A 21,190-nucleotide genomic window follows, 5' to 3' on the forward strand; every position below is an offset into this window, starting at 1 on the left:
AATGACAAAAGGAGTCGGGGGACGGGGTTGCGAAAACATCCAGTTAACCGTTTTCGTTGAGCAAAACGGTCTCGGGTTTGCTCCGTGGCGGGGGTCCATCGGTTGTTCGGAGAGTTGGAATCGAGCCCCGGGTGCCATCGCCACCCCCCGTCCCCACCTCTCGCCTCACGTGCTGGGGCGGAGACTCGTTTTTGGGATTCTCCAGTGGAGGAGGACGGTCGCTCCCGTTGTGCTCGCTGGAGTGACGTTCGCCACCACGACTCGGGCACAGACTTGCTTTTGACCTGCGTTTGTCACGCTTTTTACAATGTGAACACAATGGCCGGGACCGGGTAAGTTGAACTTTTGTCTCTATATTCACGTTCAGTTTCGCTGGATGTCAAGAAGGGAGCGAACGCGAGCTGGAGAAACGTTGCTCGCCGCCCGTAGCGGAGCACAATGGATACTTTGCAAGTCGCTATGCTTCGCCGCTAGTTTCACGATGTGTCGATCGACTAATTGAACCACAAAAACGGCTTGTTGGTTTTTTTCCGTTTGTCTATGACCTCTTTAATTGTGACGTTGCTTTTTTGTGCTTTGAACGTGTAGCACCGCATGCACTTTTCCTTCTATTATTAGCGTTGGAAGCGGAGAAGCTTGCTTTTCCCGCAACCTCGGAACTTTGAAAGACTTTTGGTGGCCTCGGCGCCGTTTGGCCACGTAACTCTTTGGTGTGGTTGAAAACGGAAAGCAAATGTTCCCCAGCCATTTGCCACTCCGAATCACACGTCCGAGTGTAACCGGGATCGGCTCGACCTCCAGGTTTGAAGTTCCTCGGCGTGCTTCGCGCCTGCTTTCGATCTCGGGTCATGATGACTTTTCGGGTGTTTGAGTTGGCACATAATGTTGAAAGCTAAAGCGTCCGCAGTGATAAGATGCGACGATCGAGTTGTTCTCTTTCGCGTTTTATGACGTCTTTGTGCTGCCCGTCCATTTTCTATCGCTCTTGTCCTCAAACTCGGGACAATTCAGAGCAGGGCTGTCCACTCTTTATACCCATGCAAGATACTAAAAATAATGTTTGACACGGCAAACAACGCGTATCCCCCCACCTCCCCCCTTATGAATCCTGCACATACACACAACACACAAGCAGGATGTCCATCCTTCAAGTGTTTTGACAAAATCGAGCCGCTTGAGAGGAAGTGATTCCATGACAACATGAGTGTGTTGTCTTTTCTACTTTGCTTCTGTGCTGATCCCATCAATGTCGATTAGCGGGCCAACGCGTTTCATATGTCCAAAGCCGGGCCACTTTGACGGCGTAATGAGGTTAAGGTGATTTGCCCGCACACGTTCATCTGTCCGGGTTCTGAAAAGCTTTCCGAATGAAAGGATTCAACAGTGTGCCCGCCCTTTGGATGCTAAGTCGAATGGCACAAATTGTGGGTCGACGCAGACCTGGTCTGGACTTATGACTTAAGTCTGCGCCTGCACAAAATGCTTGCCGAAAGCGTCCGATCGTAAAATCGTCCGTGCTGTTTTTGTTGGCATTGTGTGTCGGCAGAATGCAAAATGTCCCTTTTTTTTGTTTTGGCAAGTGTCAATTTTGTAACCGCCGCTACCAACGCAACAGGGCTTAAAGGGGAAGTCGAGTCATATTTTTTGGGGGGACAACAATATGAGGGCACAGTCAAAAAGTAACGAACCGAAGAACAAATAACAAATTTGTTTGTTTATTGAACATAAAACATATACAGTAATAATTTGACAGAAAATAAGGTAGATAAAAAAAGTAAAAAGAAATAAATCAGTCTTCATTCAACAGTTATTATGTTCAAGGGAGTAGGATGAAGTAAAAAAACTTAGCTAGTCCTACCCCGTTATGTGTTTATATCTACTAAATCATTTTTATATCAATCAGACAATCAGACATCAAATTCTGTTCTTTTTCAAGATATAAAATGTGACTTGATGAACGTCAAGCCAATGAGGCAGTTTGTGAACGTGCCATGACAAAAGCGGGTGCACTGGCACTGTGGTTATTTGAGCGCTTAGGCACCGCAATGTCATTTTCAGTCAACTGCAAGTGGCGATACAAGGCAAAATGTCCGCCTCCTTAGATGGGGGGGGGGGATGCAGGTGGATTTTTCTCCTTAGTTCATATCCCTCAAATGCAAGATTCATGAGAATACGACGAGTGAGGGTGGACCTGACACGTTATTGTAAAGACATTTTTTTGACTTGACGCCTCCTTGAAATCAGGTCTATACATACACAAATATATTCAGAAATGCATTTTTAATCCTAACGGATGAAGCTCATCAAAAATTCCCGCTGCGGTAAAGTCTTTGTAAAAAAAATTGTCTTCAATCTCGGTGGGTTTTTTTTTTCTTGTTGTTCCTTTTAAAATGAAGTCGCAAGTGTTGAGTCGTCTCTCCTTAAATGGCGGAGTTGCACTCGTTATTTCAAAAAGGTGCAGCTAGTCAATACGAATTCAACTTTGTCGAAGCGCAAGAGCGTCCCTTCTCTCCACTGCTCTGTGATATACAGTGCCCTCCATAAGTATTGGCACCCCTGGTTGAGATGTGTTTTTTAGCTTCCAATTATTTTATTTTTTTTCTAAATAATATGGGACCTTAATGGAAAAAAAGAGAAAAATCCAACCTTCAATACAAGTGCATTTATTCAGTGGGGAAAAAATCCCACATAAAGAAATAATTATTTGACATCAAATCACCTGTTCCACAATTATTGGCACCCTTAACAATTCCCAGGAAATAAATATAATTGAAGCATTTCTGTCATTTCTACAGTAGTTTACAAAGTTTACCAGAGTATGTAGGAACATTTAATTAGTAATTCATCACTTCCTGTCTCCCTGGGGTATAAATATGACGTGACACCGAGGCCATTTCTCTTATCCACTCTTAAACATGGGAAAGACAAAGGAACACAGCATACAAGTGAGGCAGATGTGCGTCGACCTTCACAGGTCAGGCAGAGGCTACAAGAAGATTGCCACTCAACTGCAGCTGCCCATATCCACTGTGAGAGGAATAATTAAGAAGTTCAAAACAACTGGAACAGTGGTAAACAAGCCTGGACGAGGAGCCAAGTTTATTTTGCCACCACGCACAGTGAGGAGGATGGTAAGAGAAATCAAAAGATCTCCAAAGCTCACTGTTACAGAATTACAACAAATGGTAGCATCCTGGGGTCACAAAGTCTCCAAATCAACCATCAGGCGCTGTCTACACGCCAACAAGCTGTTTGGGAGGCATGCACGGAGAAAACCTTTCCTCACTCACAATCATAAACGCAAGCGTCTGGAGTTCGCCAAGCGGTATTGGGGCTTCAACTGGGACCGTGTGCTTTGGTCAGATGAGACCAAGATTGAGCTTTTTGGCAACAAACACTCTAAGTGGGTCTGGCGTACCACGAAAGATGCGCATGCTGAAAAGCACCTCATACCCACTGTGAAGTATGGGGGTGGGTCAGTGATGCTGTGGGGCTGTTTCGCTTCCAAAGGCCCTGGGAACCTTGTTAGGGTGCATGGCATCATGAATGCTTTGAAATACCAGGACATTTTAAATCAAAATCTGTTGCCCTCTGCCCGAAAGCTGAAGCTGGGTCGTCACTGGGTCTTTCAGCAAGACAATGACCCTAAACATATGGCCAAATCTACACAGAAATGGTTCACCAGACACAAAATCAAGCTCCTCCCATGGCCATCTCAGTCCCCTGACCTCAACCCCATTGAGAACCTGTGGGGTGAGCTGAAGAGGAGAGTACAGAGGAGAGGACCCAGGTCTCTGGATGATTTAGAGAGATTCTGCAAAGAGGAATGGCTGAAGATCCCTCTTTCTGTCTTTTCCCATCTTGTGAAACATTATAGGAGAAGATTAGGTGCTGTTTTGTTGGCAAAAGGGGGTTGTACAAAATATTAACACCAGGGGTGCTAATAATTGTGACACACATTATTTGATGTCAAATAATTATTTCTTTATGTGGGATTTTTTCCCCACTGAATAAATGCACTTGTATTGAAGGTTGGATTTTTCTCTTTTTTTCCATTAAGGTCCCATATTATTTAGAAAAAAAATAAAATAATTGGAAGCTAAAAAACACATCTCAACCAGGGGTGCCAATACTTATGGAGGGCACTGTATACGCTATGTCTTTTCTTTTTCTTCACGCTATCAAGCGCAGTGGGCATGAGCAGCTCACAAGTTGGGAGCGACATTTGCACGAATGGAGATTTTCTTGAACTCATTCCAATTGTTTTTGAATAGCAGCAGCCATTATCGGGGCGAACGATATTTTTCCGGCAAATGGCGGCGCCCTCGGGTGCATATTTAGTACTTTTGTGGTCTATCGGCAGGTGGCCGCGTCTCGTTAACTTAAAATCAGGACGTGAGAGGCTGCCGCGGGGTTTCTTGCCGCCTCGCTTCGAGAGTGAGCGACGGATGACGGTGAATTCCCCGGCCGGCGTTCCGGAACCGGGTTGCCTCGTGAAACTGTCGTCCCGCAAAGGGGGCGACGGCAGCGGGCCGTCCCGCGTTCCTAATCTCGGCGGCCTGCGCCTTTACTTCCACTCGAGGACAATCGGTACGTTTCTTTGCTGTGCGCTCACCCGCTGACCCCCCGCTGACCCCGTAACTCTACTCTGGGATTAGACGCGGCCTCGTTTGTCGCGTCGGGGGCGGGAGGACGGGGGGCGCCCGGCTCGAAAAGAAGTTGCAGACCGCTGCCGGAGGCGGACGCGCACGGAAAGCTTGTCGAGCGAGCACATGGCCAAAGTTTGTCGGCGTGGCCTGCCGTGTTCCCGGCCGGGGGCTAACGCGACGAGACCAGATTCAGAACGGCCGCGTCCTAACGGGTTCACTTATCTTCCCCTGTTTGGACAAGTGAGCCCATTGTTGTTGCTGTGACAGCTGGCGCGGCCGACAGAAAGGCCTCCGCGTGTGTTGTAAACACAGCCGACAGCCTCCACTGCACACGTTCGCTCCGTCCCAGTTGAAAGCAAGCCAAGAAGCCGCGGACGCTTTTCTTTTGCGGGCGCCGAATCATTTGAGAGCGAGCCACGCGTTCTCACGTTTGCCAAGGGCGAGCTGATTGAAGTTTACCCCAAACCGGACCGTCGAGTTCTTACCGTTTTGGGCCTGCGGCTTGACTCACACCCACCAATCATCAAGCGAAAAGGTCTTTGCTTAATAGTCGCCGGTGCGGTCACGAGGATGGGGAATGATTTGGACCACTTTCTGGCAACTCTGGCGGACTGAAAAGCGTTCAGGTGCCGGAGTTCCGCCCTACCTGTCTTACCTGTCTGTGCTTGGGCGAGAAGGGTGGGGGTGGGGGGGTGGGGGGTTTCCACAATTCCTTGGCACTTCCCTCTCTCTGTCGCCGTCATCTCTTCGTTTCGTGTCTAGCCCAAAACGTTTTGCCGCGCCAGCCGACTCTTAAACCGGCGGCAGCGCGTCGAGCCGCAATTGACGGCGACAGCTGCCGGAAAGATGCTCGATGATCGGCTTGTCTCATTTCCAGCAAACGTTTTCTTTTGCTCTTTTGAGCAACATTTGAACGCAACCGGTGGCAAAAAACGCGGGCGCAATTGAAAACTCAAAGCGCTTGCTTCCCTTTGGGCGGGAACCCCCCCATTTTGGCCACATGATTGATTTCATGGCGGCAATGTGGCTTAATGGCTTGAGCCATTGATTAGTTTGGCTGCGCTCGTCGTGTATTTGTGTGCTGTTGCCGGCATGCGGCTCCCGTAGCGCCTGTCCAAAATACGGCCCGAGGGCCATTGGCGGCCCACCATCCATTTTCAGTGGCGGGTTTGACAGGAAACAAGTTGAAAGGCAGAGTTTGTGTATTTGGTGAAGCCCTCTCAATCTCACACGTGAACCCTTCAGGTGCCAGCTCACATTTCTTGGCAATGAGCAACAAGTCCCTGGGCCCCCCTAACAGGGACTTTGAGACCGGTCGGGGAAGAATGATGTCGTCGTTTAGAAGTGGATTCCCAGGTCGCCTTGTAATCATCGACGGCACACAATTGCGCTGCGTTCCGCGCCGCGCTGACCTTTGAGCCCGGTGATACGGCAGGAAGGGGAGGCGTGGAGCGGGAGAGACAAAGAATTGGAGTTGAACAGGTGCAGCAGCGCTTTCTTTCTGTCATCTGAACCGTGCGCACCCCCCGCCCCCCTCTCGCTCTTTTGGACTGTTCTGGATGCCTGAATGCAGAGGAGGGCTTGCGCAACCTTTTGCACACAATCGAGAAGCGAACGTTGTTCCAAGAAGGAAAAAAAAAAAGTACAGGTGAAATATTCCAAACTGAAACTTTGACCTTCCTCCTCTATTTTGGACCTAAAGTAGGCAATCTGAAATATTCAGTCAACTCGGTCTGGATAACTCGAACTAATTTCAGCCAATGGATTTGGCTCTTTAGCACCAAGTTTTTTCGCTCGTTCACGCGGGACATGCGCATTCTTCTCTTTCAGCCAATGATCGTTCGAACGCACGTTTTAAAATTTCAAAAGGCGCGCACGCTGTTGCTCGCGGCTATTGGGTTAAAATGGCGGGGGGGGGGGGGGGCATTCACTAAATGACTTGTCCCACAGAGCTCCGGGACCTGCCGCCAGGCACACAGTTGCCAGTGGTTTGTCGTCCATGATTTAGATAAGCCAGCTGCCAAGCGTTCACATTCCACGGACTTTGGACAAGGTTGGCAAATCACTTCTACTCAAGGGAAAAGAGGAACTTGCTCCGGAAAGAGAGCGACGGTCTTTTTCAAGTTATTTAGCTCATGAATTGACGTTAGCCCAAGCAAAATGGCCTAAGCCTTAAGGTGGGCTCGTTTGCGCCAGGAGTCATGTGGGAAACTGAAATTGAGCCCTAACGTGGAATCAACGGGAGCAAACGTATCCAGTCACGGCGTGATCTGTTACCAGGACTAGTTGCGAACGAATCTCGGCGCGGTGAGCCTTCACATGCCGCTTGACATTCGTCCGACTCTTTCCGGCTAGCATGCGGTCGCGTTGACCATTAGCGTTGACCGTTCGCGCCAACGCGGGCGGGTGCGACCAATCAAGGCTAGCGTTTTGTGTTCGACACTTGCGATGCGTTTGGACCACGTAACGGATCGCGCGCTAGCAATTTCGTCCGCAGTCTCGCATACGTCACACAAGTGGGGGATAGACAAGCCGCCGCAAGCGACGCGGCACTTGTACTCGCTATCAACAAGCGTGACAAAAGCACCGCTCATCTCCAACTCGCCGGACTCTCCTTGGCTCGCTTATGTTAGCGCAACATTTTAGCCTCAAGTCCGAGCGTCCGACACAGACGCAGAGAGATGAATTTTTTCTGTTCATCATTTGGGATTGAAATGCGCAACTTGCGGCGCCGGACAGTGTCGCGAGGCTTCACGTTAGCTGGTTTCCAGCCAACGTATTGTCCAGTGCGGGTGTGTTGTTTAGTGTTGCCGGGAAACGCGGCGGTTCCATTTTGGCACGGATGTGGAACAATGGGGCAGATTCCATGAGTCGCAGGCTGCCGTTTCCCCTCCGCTGGGGGGGGGGACGTGCTCGCATTCGGGGTTATTTTGGGAGCCGACTATCATTTGCGGAGGAAAGCTTTTTATTTCTCCCGCCGGCCCGTTGCATTTGGAAAGAGCAAAAGGTGGTCGGGAACTGCAGTGCGCTCATTTTTGCTTTGTTTGCGTTCTTATTTTCCTTCCGAACAATCGTCATTGGAGACGGCCGTCTTTTTTGTTTTCGATCAAAGGAAAAACCTTTCGGGTTGTAGATGGGCCGAGGTGGCGCGGACCGCATTCCAAACCATTTATGACCATTTTCAGGCTAAGGCTGGCTGAGGCGCTTGGGGGGGGCTTTTGCTTGCAGCGCTTTTCTGCCTTTTCCCTCACAAATGTCTCACTCAAGCCTCTCGTCAAGTAGAAATACACGAATGAATAATACTAATGAGTTTTGCGCAGTGTCCCCCCCCCCCCCCCCCTACCTTCCCCCATACAAGAATGCTTCATTTGATGGTATGGCAGCAAATGCCGCGGCGCTCCAGCGCAGTTGTTTTCCCCAATCCAACGAATGCAGTGGTCTTGCTCCCACAGCTGACGTTTGAGGAATTTCTGGAGGCCGAGCGGCGCGTCTTCCTGCTTCTCGGCTCGTGGAAACAAAAGCCCGGCAGGTTCAAAATGAGAGGGAACAGTCCCTTACGCAAGCACAACAGCGTGCGCGAGGGAAACGCTTCGCAGCGGCCTCGGCCGTTGACCCCCCCCAAGGCCCGGCCGGCTTCCTGGCGGGGATGTTGAATTCTACGCCGCGTCCTCGCTCGCTGTCATCGCAGCCAGCCAGCAATTTGGAGATGCCTCTTTGGCTGACGTGGGAACAAAAACATTTTTTACCACCCGCGGGACCGTGACGTAAAGTTTGGTTGGATTCCTTTTGGAGGCGCTGGTATGTGTGCGGGGGGGTGCGATGGACTGCGATGGCCCTCTGCTTTTCAATGCCTCATTATTGACGGTGCTCCCTGTCGCACTTCAAGTCCAGCTTTGGGACTGTTCAAACAAGAACGATTGAACTCATGAAAGCCCCCCCGCCCCCTCCAAATTCCAGCGTTAAAGAATAGTTGGGGGGAAAAAACGGTGCACGCTGACGCGCATAAGGTCAGGGCCCCGCTCTTGCTGCGCGGGATCGGGCCAGATGGCCTCCCAGCGGAGAGACTGGAAGACACATGGTTGCGTCGTGTGTGCGAGGGAGGGAGGGGGGGGGGGAGGGACACTCCAACATCCTCTCGACGGTAGCTGCCACCCGAAATGTCTTTCGGGAGTTGCTTACTCGCTTCAGCGGGACTGCAACGTAACTCGCTGCTTTCCAGGGAAAAGTTCCAACGGCCGTTGAGACACTAGCACTGGCACACGCAGGCCGGACAAGGCTTCAGCGTTGGGGGGGCAAATGCTCCAGAAAGGTCGGCCGAGCGCGTTGCGTTTGCGGCCGTTCCCATTGACAAAGAGACTGGGGGGAGAACTTTGCAGCCTTGGTTCTTGGGAAGAGCGTATTTTGCCTTGGTCAGAATGACAAAGTGCCACGGCTGCCGACAAGGAATGCGGAAAGGGAAAAAGATGTCCGAGCTTTGAGGTTAGTTTGAACGAAAAACAAAGGGCAAAAACAAGTTCCGTGTAATTACGATAAAGCGGAGCCGGCGGAGCTCGGAGAGAACGTTTCCACATGGGAGTTTAAAAAAAAAAAAAAGAAAGCATTTGTCCTGCAGAGGGAGGGAGGGAGGGAGGGCAATGGCTCCCGTAATGGACGGAATAATCAATAGCATAATCAATTGTGCAAAGATTAGCTACTGACAGCCCTACATCCACTCCAATCATTGACACAATACTTTGTGTGTGTGTGTGTTGGCTACAACGAACCGTGGGAAGCGAAGTGCCGCCGCGACGACCTTTCTTATTCAAAATGGACGTTGCCGTCGCTTTGCAAGTCCACCGGGCCGCTCGGTAGCGTTGTTGTAGTTGAAAAAATGTCCGGTGAACAGAAGCAACTGAAGCGGCCATTCCGGGGCCGTGCGCCAAGGCCCCAAAATGGCCGCTCGCTTTGGAAAGGGAGTCTCCCGAACCAGACGAGGAATGGGCAAAGCCGACCATTTCGACAAGCGTCCGCGGCGGTGCTCTATCGATGGCACGTTTTGATGGGGCGCCGCGCATTCCTCAACTGGGGAAGGGACGCTTTTCGCTTGCAGACTTTTCACGGGTTTTATTTTTGCAAGTGGGAACGGTACCATTTGTTACATGTCCTATGACATCATTTTTTCTTCATGCCCATTTGTAGTCGATTCCCCACTCACATTTGCACCCATCATTCCCTCGAGGTCCGCCGTAACGAGGTGGGACCTCCGTCCCTTCATACGCCTTCCACGCCAGAGTCCTTTTCGGCCGTCTCGCGCCATCCGCGCCTTTGAGCGCACACAAGTAGAACAAGATGAGCCGCAACATCGCCACGCGAGCGGACACGAACTGGATACGTGGCACGTCGTCGGAGGCGTCCTGTTCCGTCGGGCTCTCTCGTTGACTTGATGGGGTACAATTGCCTTTTCGTCTTTTCAAAGGCAGTTGACGGTCCGACTTTTGTGCGCGGCTTATCTGTGCCCTTTGTACTCTTCTAGAAAGCGCGTTGGCCCCCTTCCCTCTTTTCAGTATGCGAACCTTTGGGCCTGGCCGCTGTCTCCTTTTTTTTTGTTGTTGTTGTTGTGTCGATCTATTGTGCTGAGTCGGCCTCTGTGATGGTAGCCGAGCGCGCCGCTTTTTGTGTTGGTGGCACGGGGCTGCCCGTGTTGGTGTTTGTGCCCCACTGACTCGGTGCCTGGTGGCTCGCTGGCTGCGTGTCCACCTGCCGCCTTATTTGGGACCGACACACAAGCGCCATCGCCGCGCGGTTGCCGCCCGAGTGCCTTCCAAATCAAACCAAAATGACGTCATTTCAATCCTGCGCACGTGCACTTTTTCTTTTTCTACTGCATTTGTCGACAAAACAACTCCAGCCTTCAGTCTTGGTTTGGGGGGGGGCAATAAATCAAATCTGGATCCACACCAATAGCCCTTTGCCACCCCCGCAAAAAAAAAAAAACATCCAGGGCCATCGCTGTGCTTAGTTGGTGTCAAACAAGTTGGTATAAAGAGCAAGTTTGGCTTTTCACTGGGAAAGTGCCAAGTCGGAGCGACATACGTTACTGCTCTGATATCCACGTTTACCCGAGAGCGCCTGCGCTATTAATATTCATAATAATCATGTGGGGGTCCAGTGGTTAGCACACCGACTTTGCAGTGCAGAGGTACCGGGTTCGATTCCAGCTGCGGCCTCCCCGTGTGGAGTTTTCATGTTCTCCCCGGGCCATGCGTGGGTTTTCTGCGGGTACTCGGCTTTCCTCCCACGTTCCAAAAACATGCACGGCAGGCTGATTGAAAATCGTCCCACGGTCTGAGTGCGAGCGCGGATGGTCTTTGTGTGCCCGGCGATTGGCTGGCAAGCGGTTCAGGGTGTCCCCCCGCCTCCTGGCCGACGACGGCTGGGATAGGCTCCGGCACACCTCCGGGAAGCGGTGCTAACGCTGAATTTCTGTCAACATGAAAGCTGAAAGATGTTCTGGCGACGGCTGAGAATAATGCCTGCTGGAAGTCAACATTTTGACGTGTTGTCTTTTCTTCTTTGGTGTTTGTCTTGAAGCAGCTGCGATTGGGTGGAGATCCTGGAGCCGCGCTCCCGCGAGCGCATGTACGTCAACTTGGCCAGCGGCGAATGCGGCTGGAATCCTCCTGCGGGCGCCCCCGTTCGCCAGGCGGATGGCAACCAGTGGTGGGAGCTCTTTGACCCCCAGAGCGCCCGCTTCTACTACTACAACTCCACGGGGCGCCGCACCGTCTGGCATCGGCCGCAGGGGGCCGATATCGTGCCCCTCTCCCAGCTCCAGGCCATGAAGCGCCGCAGTGAGGCCGAGCGGGCGGGAGCGGGTGCCGATGCGGAGGGGCACCCGCACGGCAGCGTGGGGAGCCCGGGCGCACTTCCGCCCGAGCGAGATGGAGACGGAGACGATCCGGAGAGCGCGCAAGCGGCTTCCGAGCCAGCGGCGGATGTCGCATCGCGGGCAGACGGATGCGGCGAGGAGCGCAGAGAACCGTACGGGTGAGCGAGCCCCTGATAATGTGGCGGTCGTCTTTAGGAAACAAGCGGGTGTTCTTCCGGGTTTGAGAAGTCCTGAATGAGTCACGTTTGGTCGGTAGAGTCTACGGAGGGACTCTGAGGTGCTTTTGGGCACCGCAAGCAGTTGTATGCGTCCGCTTTTGGGGTGTTTGGCTCCTTTTCTGCTTTTTCCAAACATGATGTTGTGCGGGTATCTGGAATAACAAATTAGCTTTCCTTTTTCCGCTCTCTCTCTCTTTCTCTCTCGTGACAAAGTTCTCTTGAACTGAATGCTTTTGTGTCCTGCGAGTGCTTTGGTCCCTTTTGACATCTTTGTCAGCTTCACCTTGGGCCCTCTCCTCCCCCCACCTCGTCGTCCTTGGCGTCTCGGTGACGATGGCGCGGCCACGCATTGCGCGCGACTCACCCACAAAGGCCCGGCGCCCACTTTGAAAGAGCTCGGCGGAACGCCCGCCTTCTCGCTCGTCGCCTGGCCGCGCTCTCCCACGACTAATCTCCACCCCCCCTTTCCGATTCGCGCGCGCCCCCGCCGTCCTCTCTCGTCTCTCGGCTTCTCCTTCGCCCGCTCGTTTGTCTCGCCGAGAATACAGACGGGAGCTCCATTCAGCCCCAAAGTTGATTCGTTTGGGGCCTGATTTGGTTGCGTCCGAAGCACGCGAGATTTGCCTGCGGCGGTGACGCGCGCCAGCTCTGCGGTGTCGTCCGGAAGCGCCACCTTGATGCTTCCGGAACGACTTGCTCTGGCAAACTGATGCCAAGTCGTCGGCTGCGTGTTAACTGCGGAGGCGGGAGCAATTGTCTCATGTTTGACTGGCCCCCCCACGTGACCGCGCTTGTCAACGTCGCGGCCCCCCCGAGCCACTTCGCTAGCATACAGTGTCACACGTAGGTGGCGATTGGGGGCAAATTCCCTTTGATCTTGGTGTTTTCACGCGCGTCCGCCGTTTCCTGTCACGCATTTGACAGTAAACATTGTTGCTGAGGTGGCAGGCGGTGTGTGCGGACCCAGCTGTCGCTCGACAGCGATTCAACGCCGAGACTTTGCCCGGACGGAGCCAATCAGGCCGCGGGAGTGGTGGGACTGACTCACAGGCCTGCGAGGAGGGGAGCTTCCTTTTAGCTTGGAGGGCCAAACGGAAGTTTGCCGTCGGACTTTGGACCTCGGGGGAATTGTTTCAGCATTGTTCCAGAGTTGTGGGACGGAGCGGGGGTGGGTGTGGGGGGGGGGGCACTTGGGCTTATTCCCTCCTCCCTTTGAGTTCCTCTTCCTGCCGTTGCGACCAAAGATTCTTTCTCGGTGCTCTTGGAAAAAGGAGAAGACTTTGACTCTTGACTCTTGAGCAAGTGTAATTATTGACCTCGGGCTAAACACGACGGGAGGCGATCGCCTTTTGCTCTCATTAATCAGGTCAGCGTCGACTACGGCGTATTAAGGTAAGCGCGTGCGCGTTCCTCTTCTGACCGTTAGCATGCTTCCGGTACGCACGTCGCCTTGATTTCGGGAGCCCTTTCGGCTGAATTGAGGAGATGCTTTGAGGGGGGTGGCATTTTCATTTTAGGGGCAGCTTGTGATGCGACACAGCAAACGAGCGAGCCGATTGATGGCAGATTGCTCGGGGTTAGCCCAGACAGAATTAAGCGTTTGGCCCGAAGCCAAAGTCTTTTCACCGGAGCGCTCCGACGATTCCGATTTGTGTCACGGCCACACCGGGTTTTTTTTTTTTTGCTTGCTTTTGTTGACTTTTCAAATGTTACTTTGGTCCTTTCTCTGAAAAATAGCAGAACTTGACAAACATGAACCTCCTATCCCAAATTGTTTCCCAGCGTTTCTGCTTTTCAAGCAATCTTCAAACTTGGCTCGTTGATTGCCCATGTTGTCGGAGCGAGGTGATGTTGCTCACGAGAATGAACGGCTTTCTTTGGTCATTTTCATTGATTTTTAAAATTTTTTTTTTCTCCCCCAGGAACGCCTCTCAAAGATGGCAGCCCACGCCCGGTTCTAAGGCAGCCATGTTGGTCAAGGTGAACAGCATGAGTCGCAAGCAGCCGCTCCTCCAGCCCGGCGCGCTCGACAAAGCCACGTTCAGCCAACAGCCCTCCGGCACCAAGGCCCAGGGAGGATGTTTCAGCTCCGGCCGAGGATACAAGACGGCCCCCTGTGAGCCGCGCCAGGCCCATCACGCGAGAAAAGCCAGCGATGGCAGCTTTTGCGCCGCCGCCGCCTCGGATAGTCGTCAAGCCAGTCCGCTCCTCGGGCGCTCGCAGAGCGGCACGCCGCGCCCGCTGTCCCCGCAGTACGCCTGCGGCGCCCCCCCCATCTACGACCAGCCGCTGACGGACTGCCCCGTGTACGACGAGCCCCCCGTGGACATGGAGGTGGAAGGAGCGCACCTTTTCAACGGGCGACGCTGGTCGGGCCCCAACCCCTCCCAGAGTCTCCAGAGAGCGAGACTCCTCGGGCACCCCGCCGCTTCTGTTCCGGGCTCCCGGCACGGGAGGGCTCCGTGCGCCTCCGACTACAGCCCGGCCGGCCTGGAGTGCATCAAGCACATGATCAACGTGGACCCCAAGCAGCTCCTCTCCGGCTCCCCCGTAGCCACGCGCGGCCCCTCGCCGACGTGCCGGCAGGGCCTCGCCCCGAACCCGCCGGCCCGGTCGCAGGCTCACTCTTTGCCCCATGTCGGAAGCCCGTCGCGGGCCGGCGAAGCGGGGGCCCCGGCCCCCGGCGCGCCGGATAAGAAGCAGAGTTGGCGGGTCCTGGAGGCCACGGTCCAGCGCGCGATGGAGGCGCGGCACAGTCGGCAGAGCAGCCAGGCTTCGCAGGACTTTGCCCCCTCCACGCCGCAGGCGACGGCAAACTATCAAGACTCGGGCTACTCCACCGGGCCCTCTCCCGGTTTGAGGCGAAAGAGCCGGAGGAGGACGGGGGCCGCGGCGGCCAGGCCGGGCTCGGTCGGCAGCGGCGGGGAGCTGTGCGCCCTCAACGAGAGGCTGATGGCCGAAATGAGGGAAGTCGTCGGGCGCTCCAACACCGTGAGGGAGGCGCGGGCGGGGCCGGATCAGGAAACGGGCCGGCAAGCGCGCTCCCCCGTAGAACCGCGGAGATGGCGCGGAGGCGGGGGGCCGCCGGCCGCCGACCGCTCGTCCCGGGAGGACCTCGCCGGGGCGGCCGACGCTCCCCTCGAGATCCCGGCGAGGCAGAAGAGGACGTATGAAAAAGTCGATACCTTGGACATGAGCCTTCCTGGCCGGGCCGGCCCGTCTTCGCCCGAGACTCCGGGGCCGCCCTCCCAGGTGAGCGAAGCTTTCAGAGTGTTTGACGGCGCTCAAAGCCTGGCGGGAAGGCCGTGCGATCGCCCATCCATCCCTTTTTCAGTTGGGTTGAGCTCGGCCACGTTTCATCAACGGCGGGCGCGGTGGGCGTGGGTCGCCATCCTCCATCTGTCCCGCTCTGTAGGTGCTCGCAAGTCGCGCGCCAGCTCTGCGCTTGGGCATCTGCCGCCCGGGCCAAAGCGGAGATTCACGACGTGGGCTCCCTTCTTCAGGAAGCAGGGACGCGGCGCTCCATATGGTCCGGGCTCGGCGGGAAAACTGGCCAAAAGAAAGGCTCGCGTGGAGCCCGGTTGTTCCAAAGAGCGCCGGCCAGGCCCGACTAACTCTGTCCTGGAATGTTACTCGGATCTCGGACCTGTTGGCGCGTTTTCTATAGGCTCTTCTTTGCTTGCCTTTTTTGGCTGCGCAAACGTCCGAACAATTCCGTGAGAACCGTAGCGTCATTCCCGGTTCTCGACGGCCGACCCGACCCAACCCGCTATCGTTGGTTTTAACTTTGCGCCTGTAAGTCTTCTTGCTGCTCATGTCGCTCCGTCTCGTGTTTCCCCTTCAGGCGAGCACCCTCGAGCTGCGGTCTCAGCCCGAGAGCGGAAAGAAGGACGCGGCGGACGGCCGCGCCGCGTCCCTCGGCCCCCGCCGGCCCGCCGGCCGCGAGAGCGGAGAGGGAGCCGAGGGCGCGGAATCGCCCTACCGGCTGTCGTACGCCAGCCTGCGGCGGGCGGCGCCGCCCGCGGAGGTCGGCATCGAGGACTGGGCCAGCAAGCACCTCAACATGCACACGCAAGGCCTGTTCCGCCGCCGCGTGTCCATCGCCAACATGCTCTCTTGGAACCGGGGCTCCATCAAAAAGCCCATGCTGGTCACGGGCGACCGCGCCGTCCGCAAGGAGGCTTGCGAGATGTTCAAGCTGGTGCAGGCCTACATGGGGGACCGGCCCTCGCGTCTGGACCGCCGGCACTGCGCCCTGCTGGTGGTCACCAAGTGCTGGGACACGCAAGGCCTGCGGGACGAGTTGTACGTGCAGCTGGTGAGGCAGACCACGGGAAACGCCAGCCCCCGCAGCTTGGCGGCCGGCTGGGAGCTGATGGCCGTCAGCTTGGCCTTCTTCGCCCCGTCGCCCAAGTTCCGCTGCTACCTGGAGGGCTACATCCAGAGACACGTCGAGCCCGCCAGCGACAAGAAATGTGAGTCTCAGAGCCGGCGGCAGGGTGGGTGGCCTTTTTTTTTTTCTGCCTTCCCAAAGTCCCTCGAATGTCTGACGCTCGGCTTGACGTAACGCCACGCCCCTCCCCGTTTCTCCAACGATAGCGCTCGGGTGGCCGTGATGATTCAAACTAGGTCAGAGGTCAAATCGGGATTGTCAATTTTGCCGTCTTCTGTTTCTTGACAGTGACTCAGTTCATCCTGGAGCAGCAGGAGATGAAATTAAAGAAGAATTCCAAATCCATGAAAAAGCGGAAGCAGAACACGGACGAGGAAGAAGGTAATCTTCTTTTCTCACAAGCGCCGCTATTCCTGTTCGCTGGCAATTGCTATCGGGAACCGAACCTCCAACCTCATTCTTCCTTCTCGAGAGTGGAATGGAAAATTGTGCCGGATGCGCTTTGTCAGACGAGGCCGCGGCGAGGTCGCGTATCTGCGGATGACTGTCACAGAAGGTTCATTTGGAGGGGAAAAAAAAAAACTAATCTGGGGAGGAGGAGCATTTGGGAAGGACGCATCCTTTGCTCTCAATGCCCCGCTGAGTGAATCATATCTCGGTGGTCTCATCGGCACGTGGCCCCCATTGGAGGAACCCACACGGCCAGCTGTGACCATGATGTCAGCGTAGGACCGCAGACATCACAGCAGCATGAAACCAGAATGACTCACAAGCAGCGCTTTATGCTCGCTCCCAAGTTTGGGAAGGACGCTTCTTCAGAGGTTCCCTTCAATGACTGGACCACTAAGCAGATCGAAATGCATGATACAAATGCTAGAATCAGCTCTATTAACAGAGGAGTTGTGGGGAGGGGGTTGCGAAATCGGCCAGGAATGTAGTAGGGGGCAGGGCGGCGGGGGTGAGGGGGGTGCACATGTTGTTTTCACTTGGCAGTCACACACAGTCTTGTAAACAACCGGCAGACGAAACCAGCGTCACCTTGTGACGCTCTTCGCAAACACTCTGCACTTGAGCTCATTTGAGTCCGGGCCATATGTCAACAGGTGCAGTGCGCTCGGGTTGCCTGGTTGCGGTTTTCACGCCGGCGATCCTAAATATAGAGCAGCGGCGGGTTTCGGCCCCTCTACCGCGGCGACGCAGGTCCTTGCAAGCTTCTAGTTTCTGGATGACTGATTCTACTGAGCCAAGCTAATGACAGTCAAACGGATGAGTCAGATTTGCCCCGTTGTCGGGGGTGCCCGCCTCTCGGCTGTAAATCTGACGAAAGAAAACCTGCGCGGTAGGTGAAGTGATTGCTCGAAATTGTCCCCCGGTATGATTGCGAGCGCCTTTGAATGCCCTGCGATCGGGTTTAGCCCCGCCTACTGCCCGGGGACAGCCGGGACAGGCTCCGGCACGCCCGCCGCCCTCGTGAGGCTCCGATAATGGACGGGTGTAGGGACTGACTTCAAATGATGAAATTGTAGGGATTATTTGGGCCAGATTATGCACTTGATTTTGGTGTCGGCCAATCCTCCATGAAGCATATCCAGTTGCTCCAGAATGGTGCTGCCCACGTCTTGAAAGTTTGTATTGGATCCTCAAAAAAATAAAACCACAAGGGTTTGGCCTCGCAGTAGCTGTGAGGCACGTGCGCATTTCCCATTCATCGCGTGGGCCTTGACGCGTCGAATCACCTGAACTTTGAGTTTGGAGGCGGAGCCTGCTTCGAAAGGCTTTAGTTCAGCAGCGGTAAATCTTCTCTCGACCCGATGGTTCAGCCACTCACTTCTCCTCTAATCCCCATATGCTAGAATCGCATTGTCAACATGCCACCGGTTACCACTCCCCGGCCTCTGTTAAACACTTTGACATTTGTGGGGGGGCGAATGTCTTACATGTGGGAACATGTAAGACATTTTTTTTAAACAAATAAGTGAGGTTCATAGAGAGTTTCTGGTGTGGTGTGTTGCATTGTGCTTCCGTGTTTGATTATTATTTTTTTTAATTCTGATAAATAACAGGCCTGCCTGTCAGCACCTACGCCAAGTTCTGCCATCGGAAGCTGCAAAAGGTGGCCATCACGGGAGGGAAAAAGGTAAAACGGCTGCACGAGATCCGCTTGACCTCCGACGTCATCCATTTTTTCCCCATTGGAAATGTTGTCTAGTTTGTTTCAGGGCGACGCCGCCATCAGAAAACCTTTTTTGTAACTATTTGAACAGTTCCCAAGGCCACGCTTGCTTTTCATTTGATTCTACTTTGTTCAGTGTACGCGATACCGAAGTAGCATTTGGCACTAGGAAATGTATGTTACGCTGTCATCAGGGCTGTCAAAGTTTAGTCACACTGGATTCAATCAGAGGTAGCCATTTGATTACACGGGCGTTGACTCAGTCACGGGTGGCCAAACAGACCTGCTGCAGGTGTAGACTCAGCCCTTATTGCTTTAATGGTTAATGACATTCTTTTTGTTTTTTTGTGGCCCGCCAGGGGCTACGCAAGCCCACCTTGGAAGAGGTGGACCACAGCAGACGGGCCATCGTCACCCCCTCCCTGTTTGGCAGCTCCCTGGAGGAAGTCATGGAGCGGCAAAGCGAGCTTTTCCCAGACAGGAAATTACCCTGGGTGCAAGTTCAACTGTCTCAATACGTTCTTGCTTTGGGCGGCGCTCAAACGGAGGGCATCTTTCGGTAAGTCGAGAAAAATCAGCCAGTGGCGTGCCTCAACTTGAGCAGTGGGAAGAGTCCAGGAAATTTCAAGGGGATCTTGTGTTTTTGAGTATGCGCTGTGGGTGTGTGCGTGCGTGAAAGACGGGCAAGAATCATGAGAGATGGACGTAGGGGTCCCTCTGGTGGTCACCTGATGTAATTGATGAGCTTTGTTTCCTCCTCCAGTGTGCCCGGAGACATCGATGAAGTGAACGCATTGAAGCTGCAGGTAGACCAGTGGAGGATCCCGGAGAACCTGTCGGACCCCAATGTTCCCGGTGAGGAAGGATCCCGTTGACGTTTTAGGGTTTGAAACCCGTGTCGCTGATGCGGAATGTGTCTCCCATCAGCCTCTCTAATGAAGCTGTGGTATCGGGAGCTGGAGGAGCCGCTCATCCCCATGAACTTCTACAAGCAGTGCGTCAGCAACTGCGACGACCCCGTGGCAGCCATCGCCGTGGTTCAATCTTTGCCTGAGCTCAGCAGGCTGGTGCTCTTCTACTTCATCCACTTTCTGCAGGTAAGCAAGAGGAAGGGAAGGCAAACTCTGTCTGCGTGGCCCCACTGGCATGAAATAGAAGTGCAAAACTGCGTGGCCGCAGACGCATTTTCAGGAATTCAATGATAAAATGAAATGGACCTGCTTGTTTCATTCGGCACTAAATGGGGGCTTCGGTGGCACCACAAATTCAACTCTGTGTGTGCGTGTATATAGATAGGGAGAGCCTTTTAAAATGTCAAAGATTGGTACATTTTGGACAGTCGTTGAATTTCCTCCTTCCATCCGCAGGTGTTTGCTCAGCCATCGAACGTAGCTATCACCAAGATGGATGTGAACAACCTGGCCATGGTGATGGCCCCCAACTGCCTCCGGTGCCAATCGGACGACCCTCGCATTATTTTTGAGAACACGCGTAAAGAGATGTCCTTCCTGAGAATGCTCATCGTTCACCTGGACACCAGCTACGTGGAAGGAGTGGTGTAGACTCCCACAAGCTCTCTCTGCAGAATACACTGGAAACACGCGGGACGAGACGTGACACCTCCGTGAGAGATGAAAACAAATGACCGGAGGTTTCCTCTGGTCGAATGATCCTAAACTATGCATCCATGTAGTCTTAAGGCCAAGAAGCTCCAAACTGAGCCTTTTTTTTTTTTTGGTGACCTCTACTTTGAACCAGCGCACGCGATGGCGACCTCACTTCTTCTTTTCCTGCCGACCGAGACTCTGCTGATGTTTCTGTTTCCTCATATCATTCAAGTGCGCCCGCGCGTATGCCCGTCAGCGTGAGACATCTCACCGTGCACAGGTTTGTTTTGAAAATACAAAGACAATCCAGAGGTTGCTCATCTGATCACTGTTCTATTACATGGGATTTGGAGTGCAGAATGTACAGCGCGCAAACCTTTGTGACTGAGTTTTGCTGATTATTTTCGAAAAACACATTTGCAATTCGTTCTGACCCTCAGTACTCATTTGAGGGCAAACCGACCATGTGTACGTCCATCATATGTCTTTGTGAAGTGGGAGATGACTTATTTAATGACAATAATAATCTAGAAGAAATTTCAGTTGGACCTCTGTTCTATATTCTTGTGATCTGTGCGCGATTTGGCTCAGGTCTTACCGGGGGGGGGGTAGCTTGGGGTAACTGCCGTAGACGGTCTCCCCACAGACTAAAACATGTCATCATTGTCTCGAAGCCCTTTATTGAGAATGGACTGTTCCGCTCAACTGTCAAGCATTCTGAGAATGTCGAATACGCTGACCGAGTCCTCTCTCTGGCGCTTCCAATGTATATAGAACGCGTGTAAATAACAGTAACAGTTTATTGGAATGAAGGATATGCGTGGGAGATGCTGTAAAGAGCAATAAAGAGGTCTTGTTTGTTTGTTCTGCTGTAACCGCCTGCCTTTTGAACATAGGACTGACTCAAACCACTCGGTGTGTGTAGATGCTGCACTTCCTTGTTTGACGATAGCAATTGTCCATCAATAAAGGTTCGGTCAGTTGTGTCTTTGTTGGCATCATTTTTGTCGTTTGGGATTGAGATGAAACCCAGTCGTGGAGCCCCAACAGTCCCGTTTACTTGGCTAGAAATCGGATGTCCAAACAAATGGGCTACTATTTTCCGCCGCCGTCCTTAAGTCCCTTTTGTGACCACTAGATGGAGCCAGTTTTAATCTGCCATATTGCTGAATCACATCGGCGTTCAAACTTTTTAGCATTGAAATAATAAACTGGTCGGCGGGAATCAAAAAAAAACTTTGACACTACATGCTTGAGAATGGTCATTTAGTTTGATTTTTTT

General features: G+C 53.5%; 1 protein-coding gene across 3 annotated transcripts; it reads left to right on the top strand.

Moving 5' to 3' along the window:
* Nucleotides 1-88: 88 nt before the first annotated feature.
* arhgap46a (Rho GTPase activating protein 46a) lies at nt 89-20,895 on the top strand. Of its 3 annotated transcripts, none has more exons than XM_052077209.1 (10): nt 89-332; nt 11,220-11,675; nt 13,658-14,987; nt 15,580-16,234; nt 16,417-16,509; nt 18,192-18,265; nt 18,661-18,860; nt 19,065-19,156; nt 19,229-19,398; nt 19,669-20,895. In XM_052077209.1, the coding sequence occupies exons 1-10, from the start codon at nt 319-321 to the stop codon at nt 19,861-19,863; spliced, it is 3,279 nt and encodes a 1,092-aa protein (XP_051933169.1). In that variant the 5' UTR covers nt 89-318; the 3' UTR covers nt 19,864-20,895. The 3 variants fall into 3 exon arrangements, with proteins under 3 accessions (XP_051933169.1, XP_051933171.1, XP_051933170.1); XM_052077211.1 differs by having other exon boundaries at nt 91-332; nt 15,580-16,210; XM_052077210.1 differs by having other exon boundaries at nt 93-332; nt 11,223-11,675.
* The last annotated feature ends 295 nt before the right edge of the window (nt 20,896-21,190 follow it).

The sequence above is a fragment of the Hippocampus zosterae genome, chromosome 9 (genome assembly GCF_025434085.1).
Source record: "Hippocampus zosterae strain Florida chromosome 9, ASM2543408v3, whole genome shotgun sequence".
Lineage (NCBI taxonomy): Eukaryota > Metazoa > Chordata > Actinopteri > Syngnathiformes > Syngnathidae > Hippocampus > Hippocampus zosterae.

Coding starts and splice junctions, on each gene's coding strand:
- arhgap46a (XM_052077209.1), top strand. Junction 18,266..18,660: donor CCATCACGGGAGGGAAAAAG/GTAAAACGGCTG, acceptor GTGGCCCGCCAG/GGGCTACGCAAGCCCACCTT. Junction 19,399..19,668: donor ACTTCATCCACTTTCTGCAG/GTAAGCAAGAGG, acceptor TTCCATCCGCAG/GTGTTTGCTCAGCCATCGAA.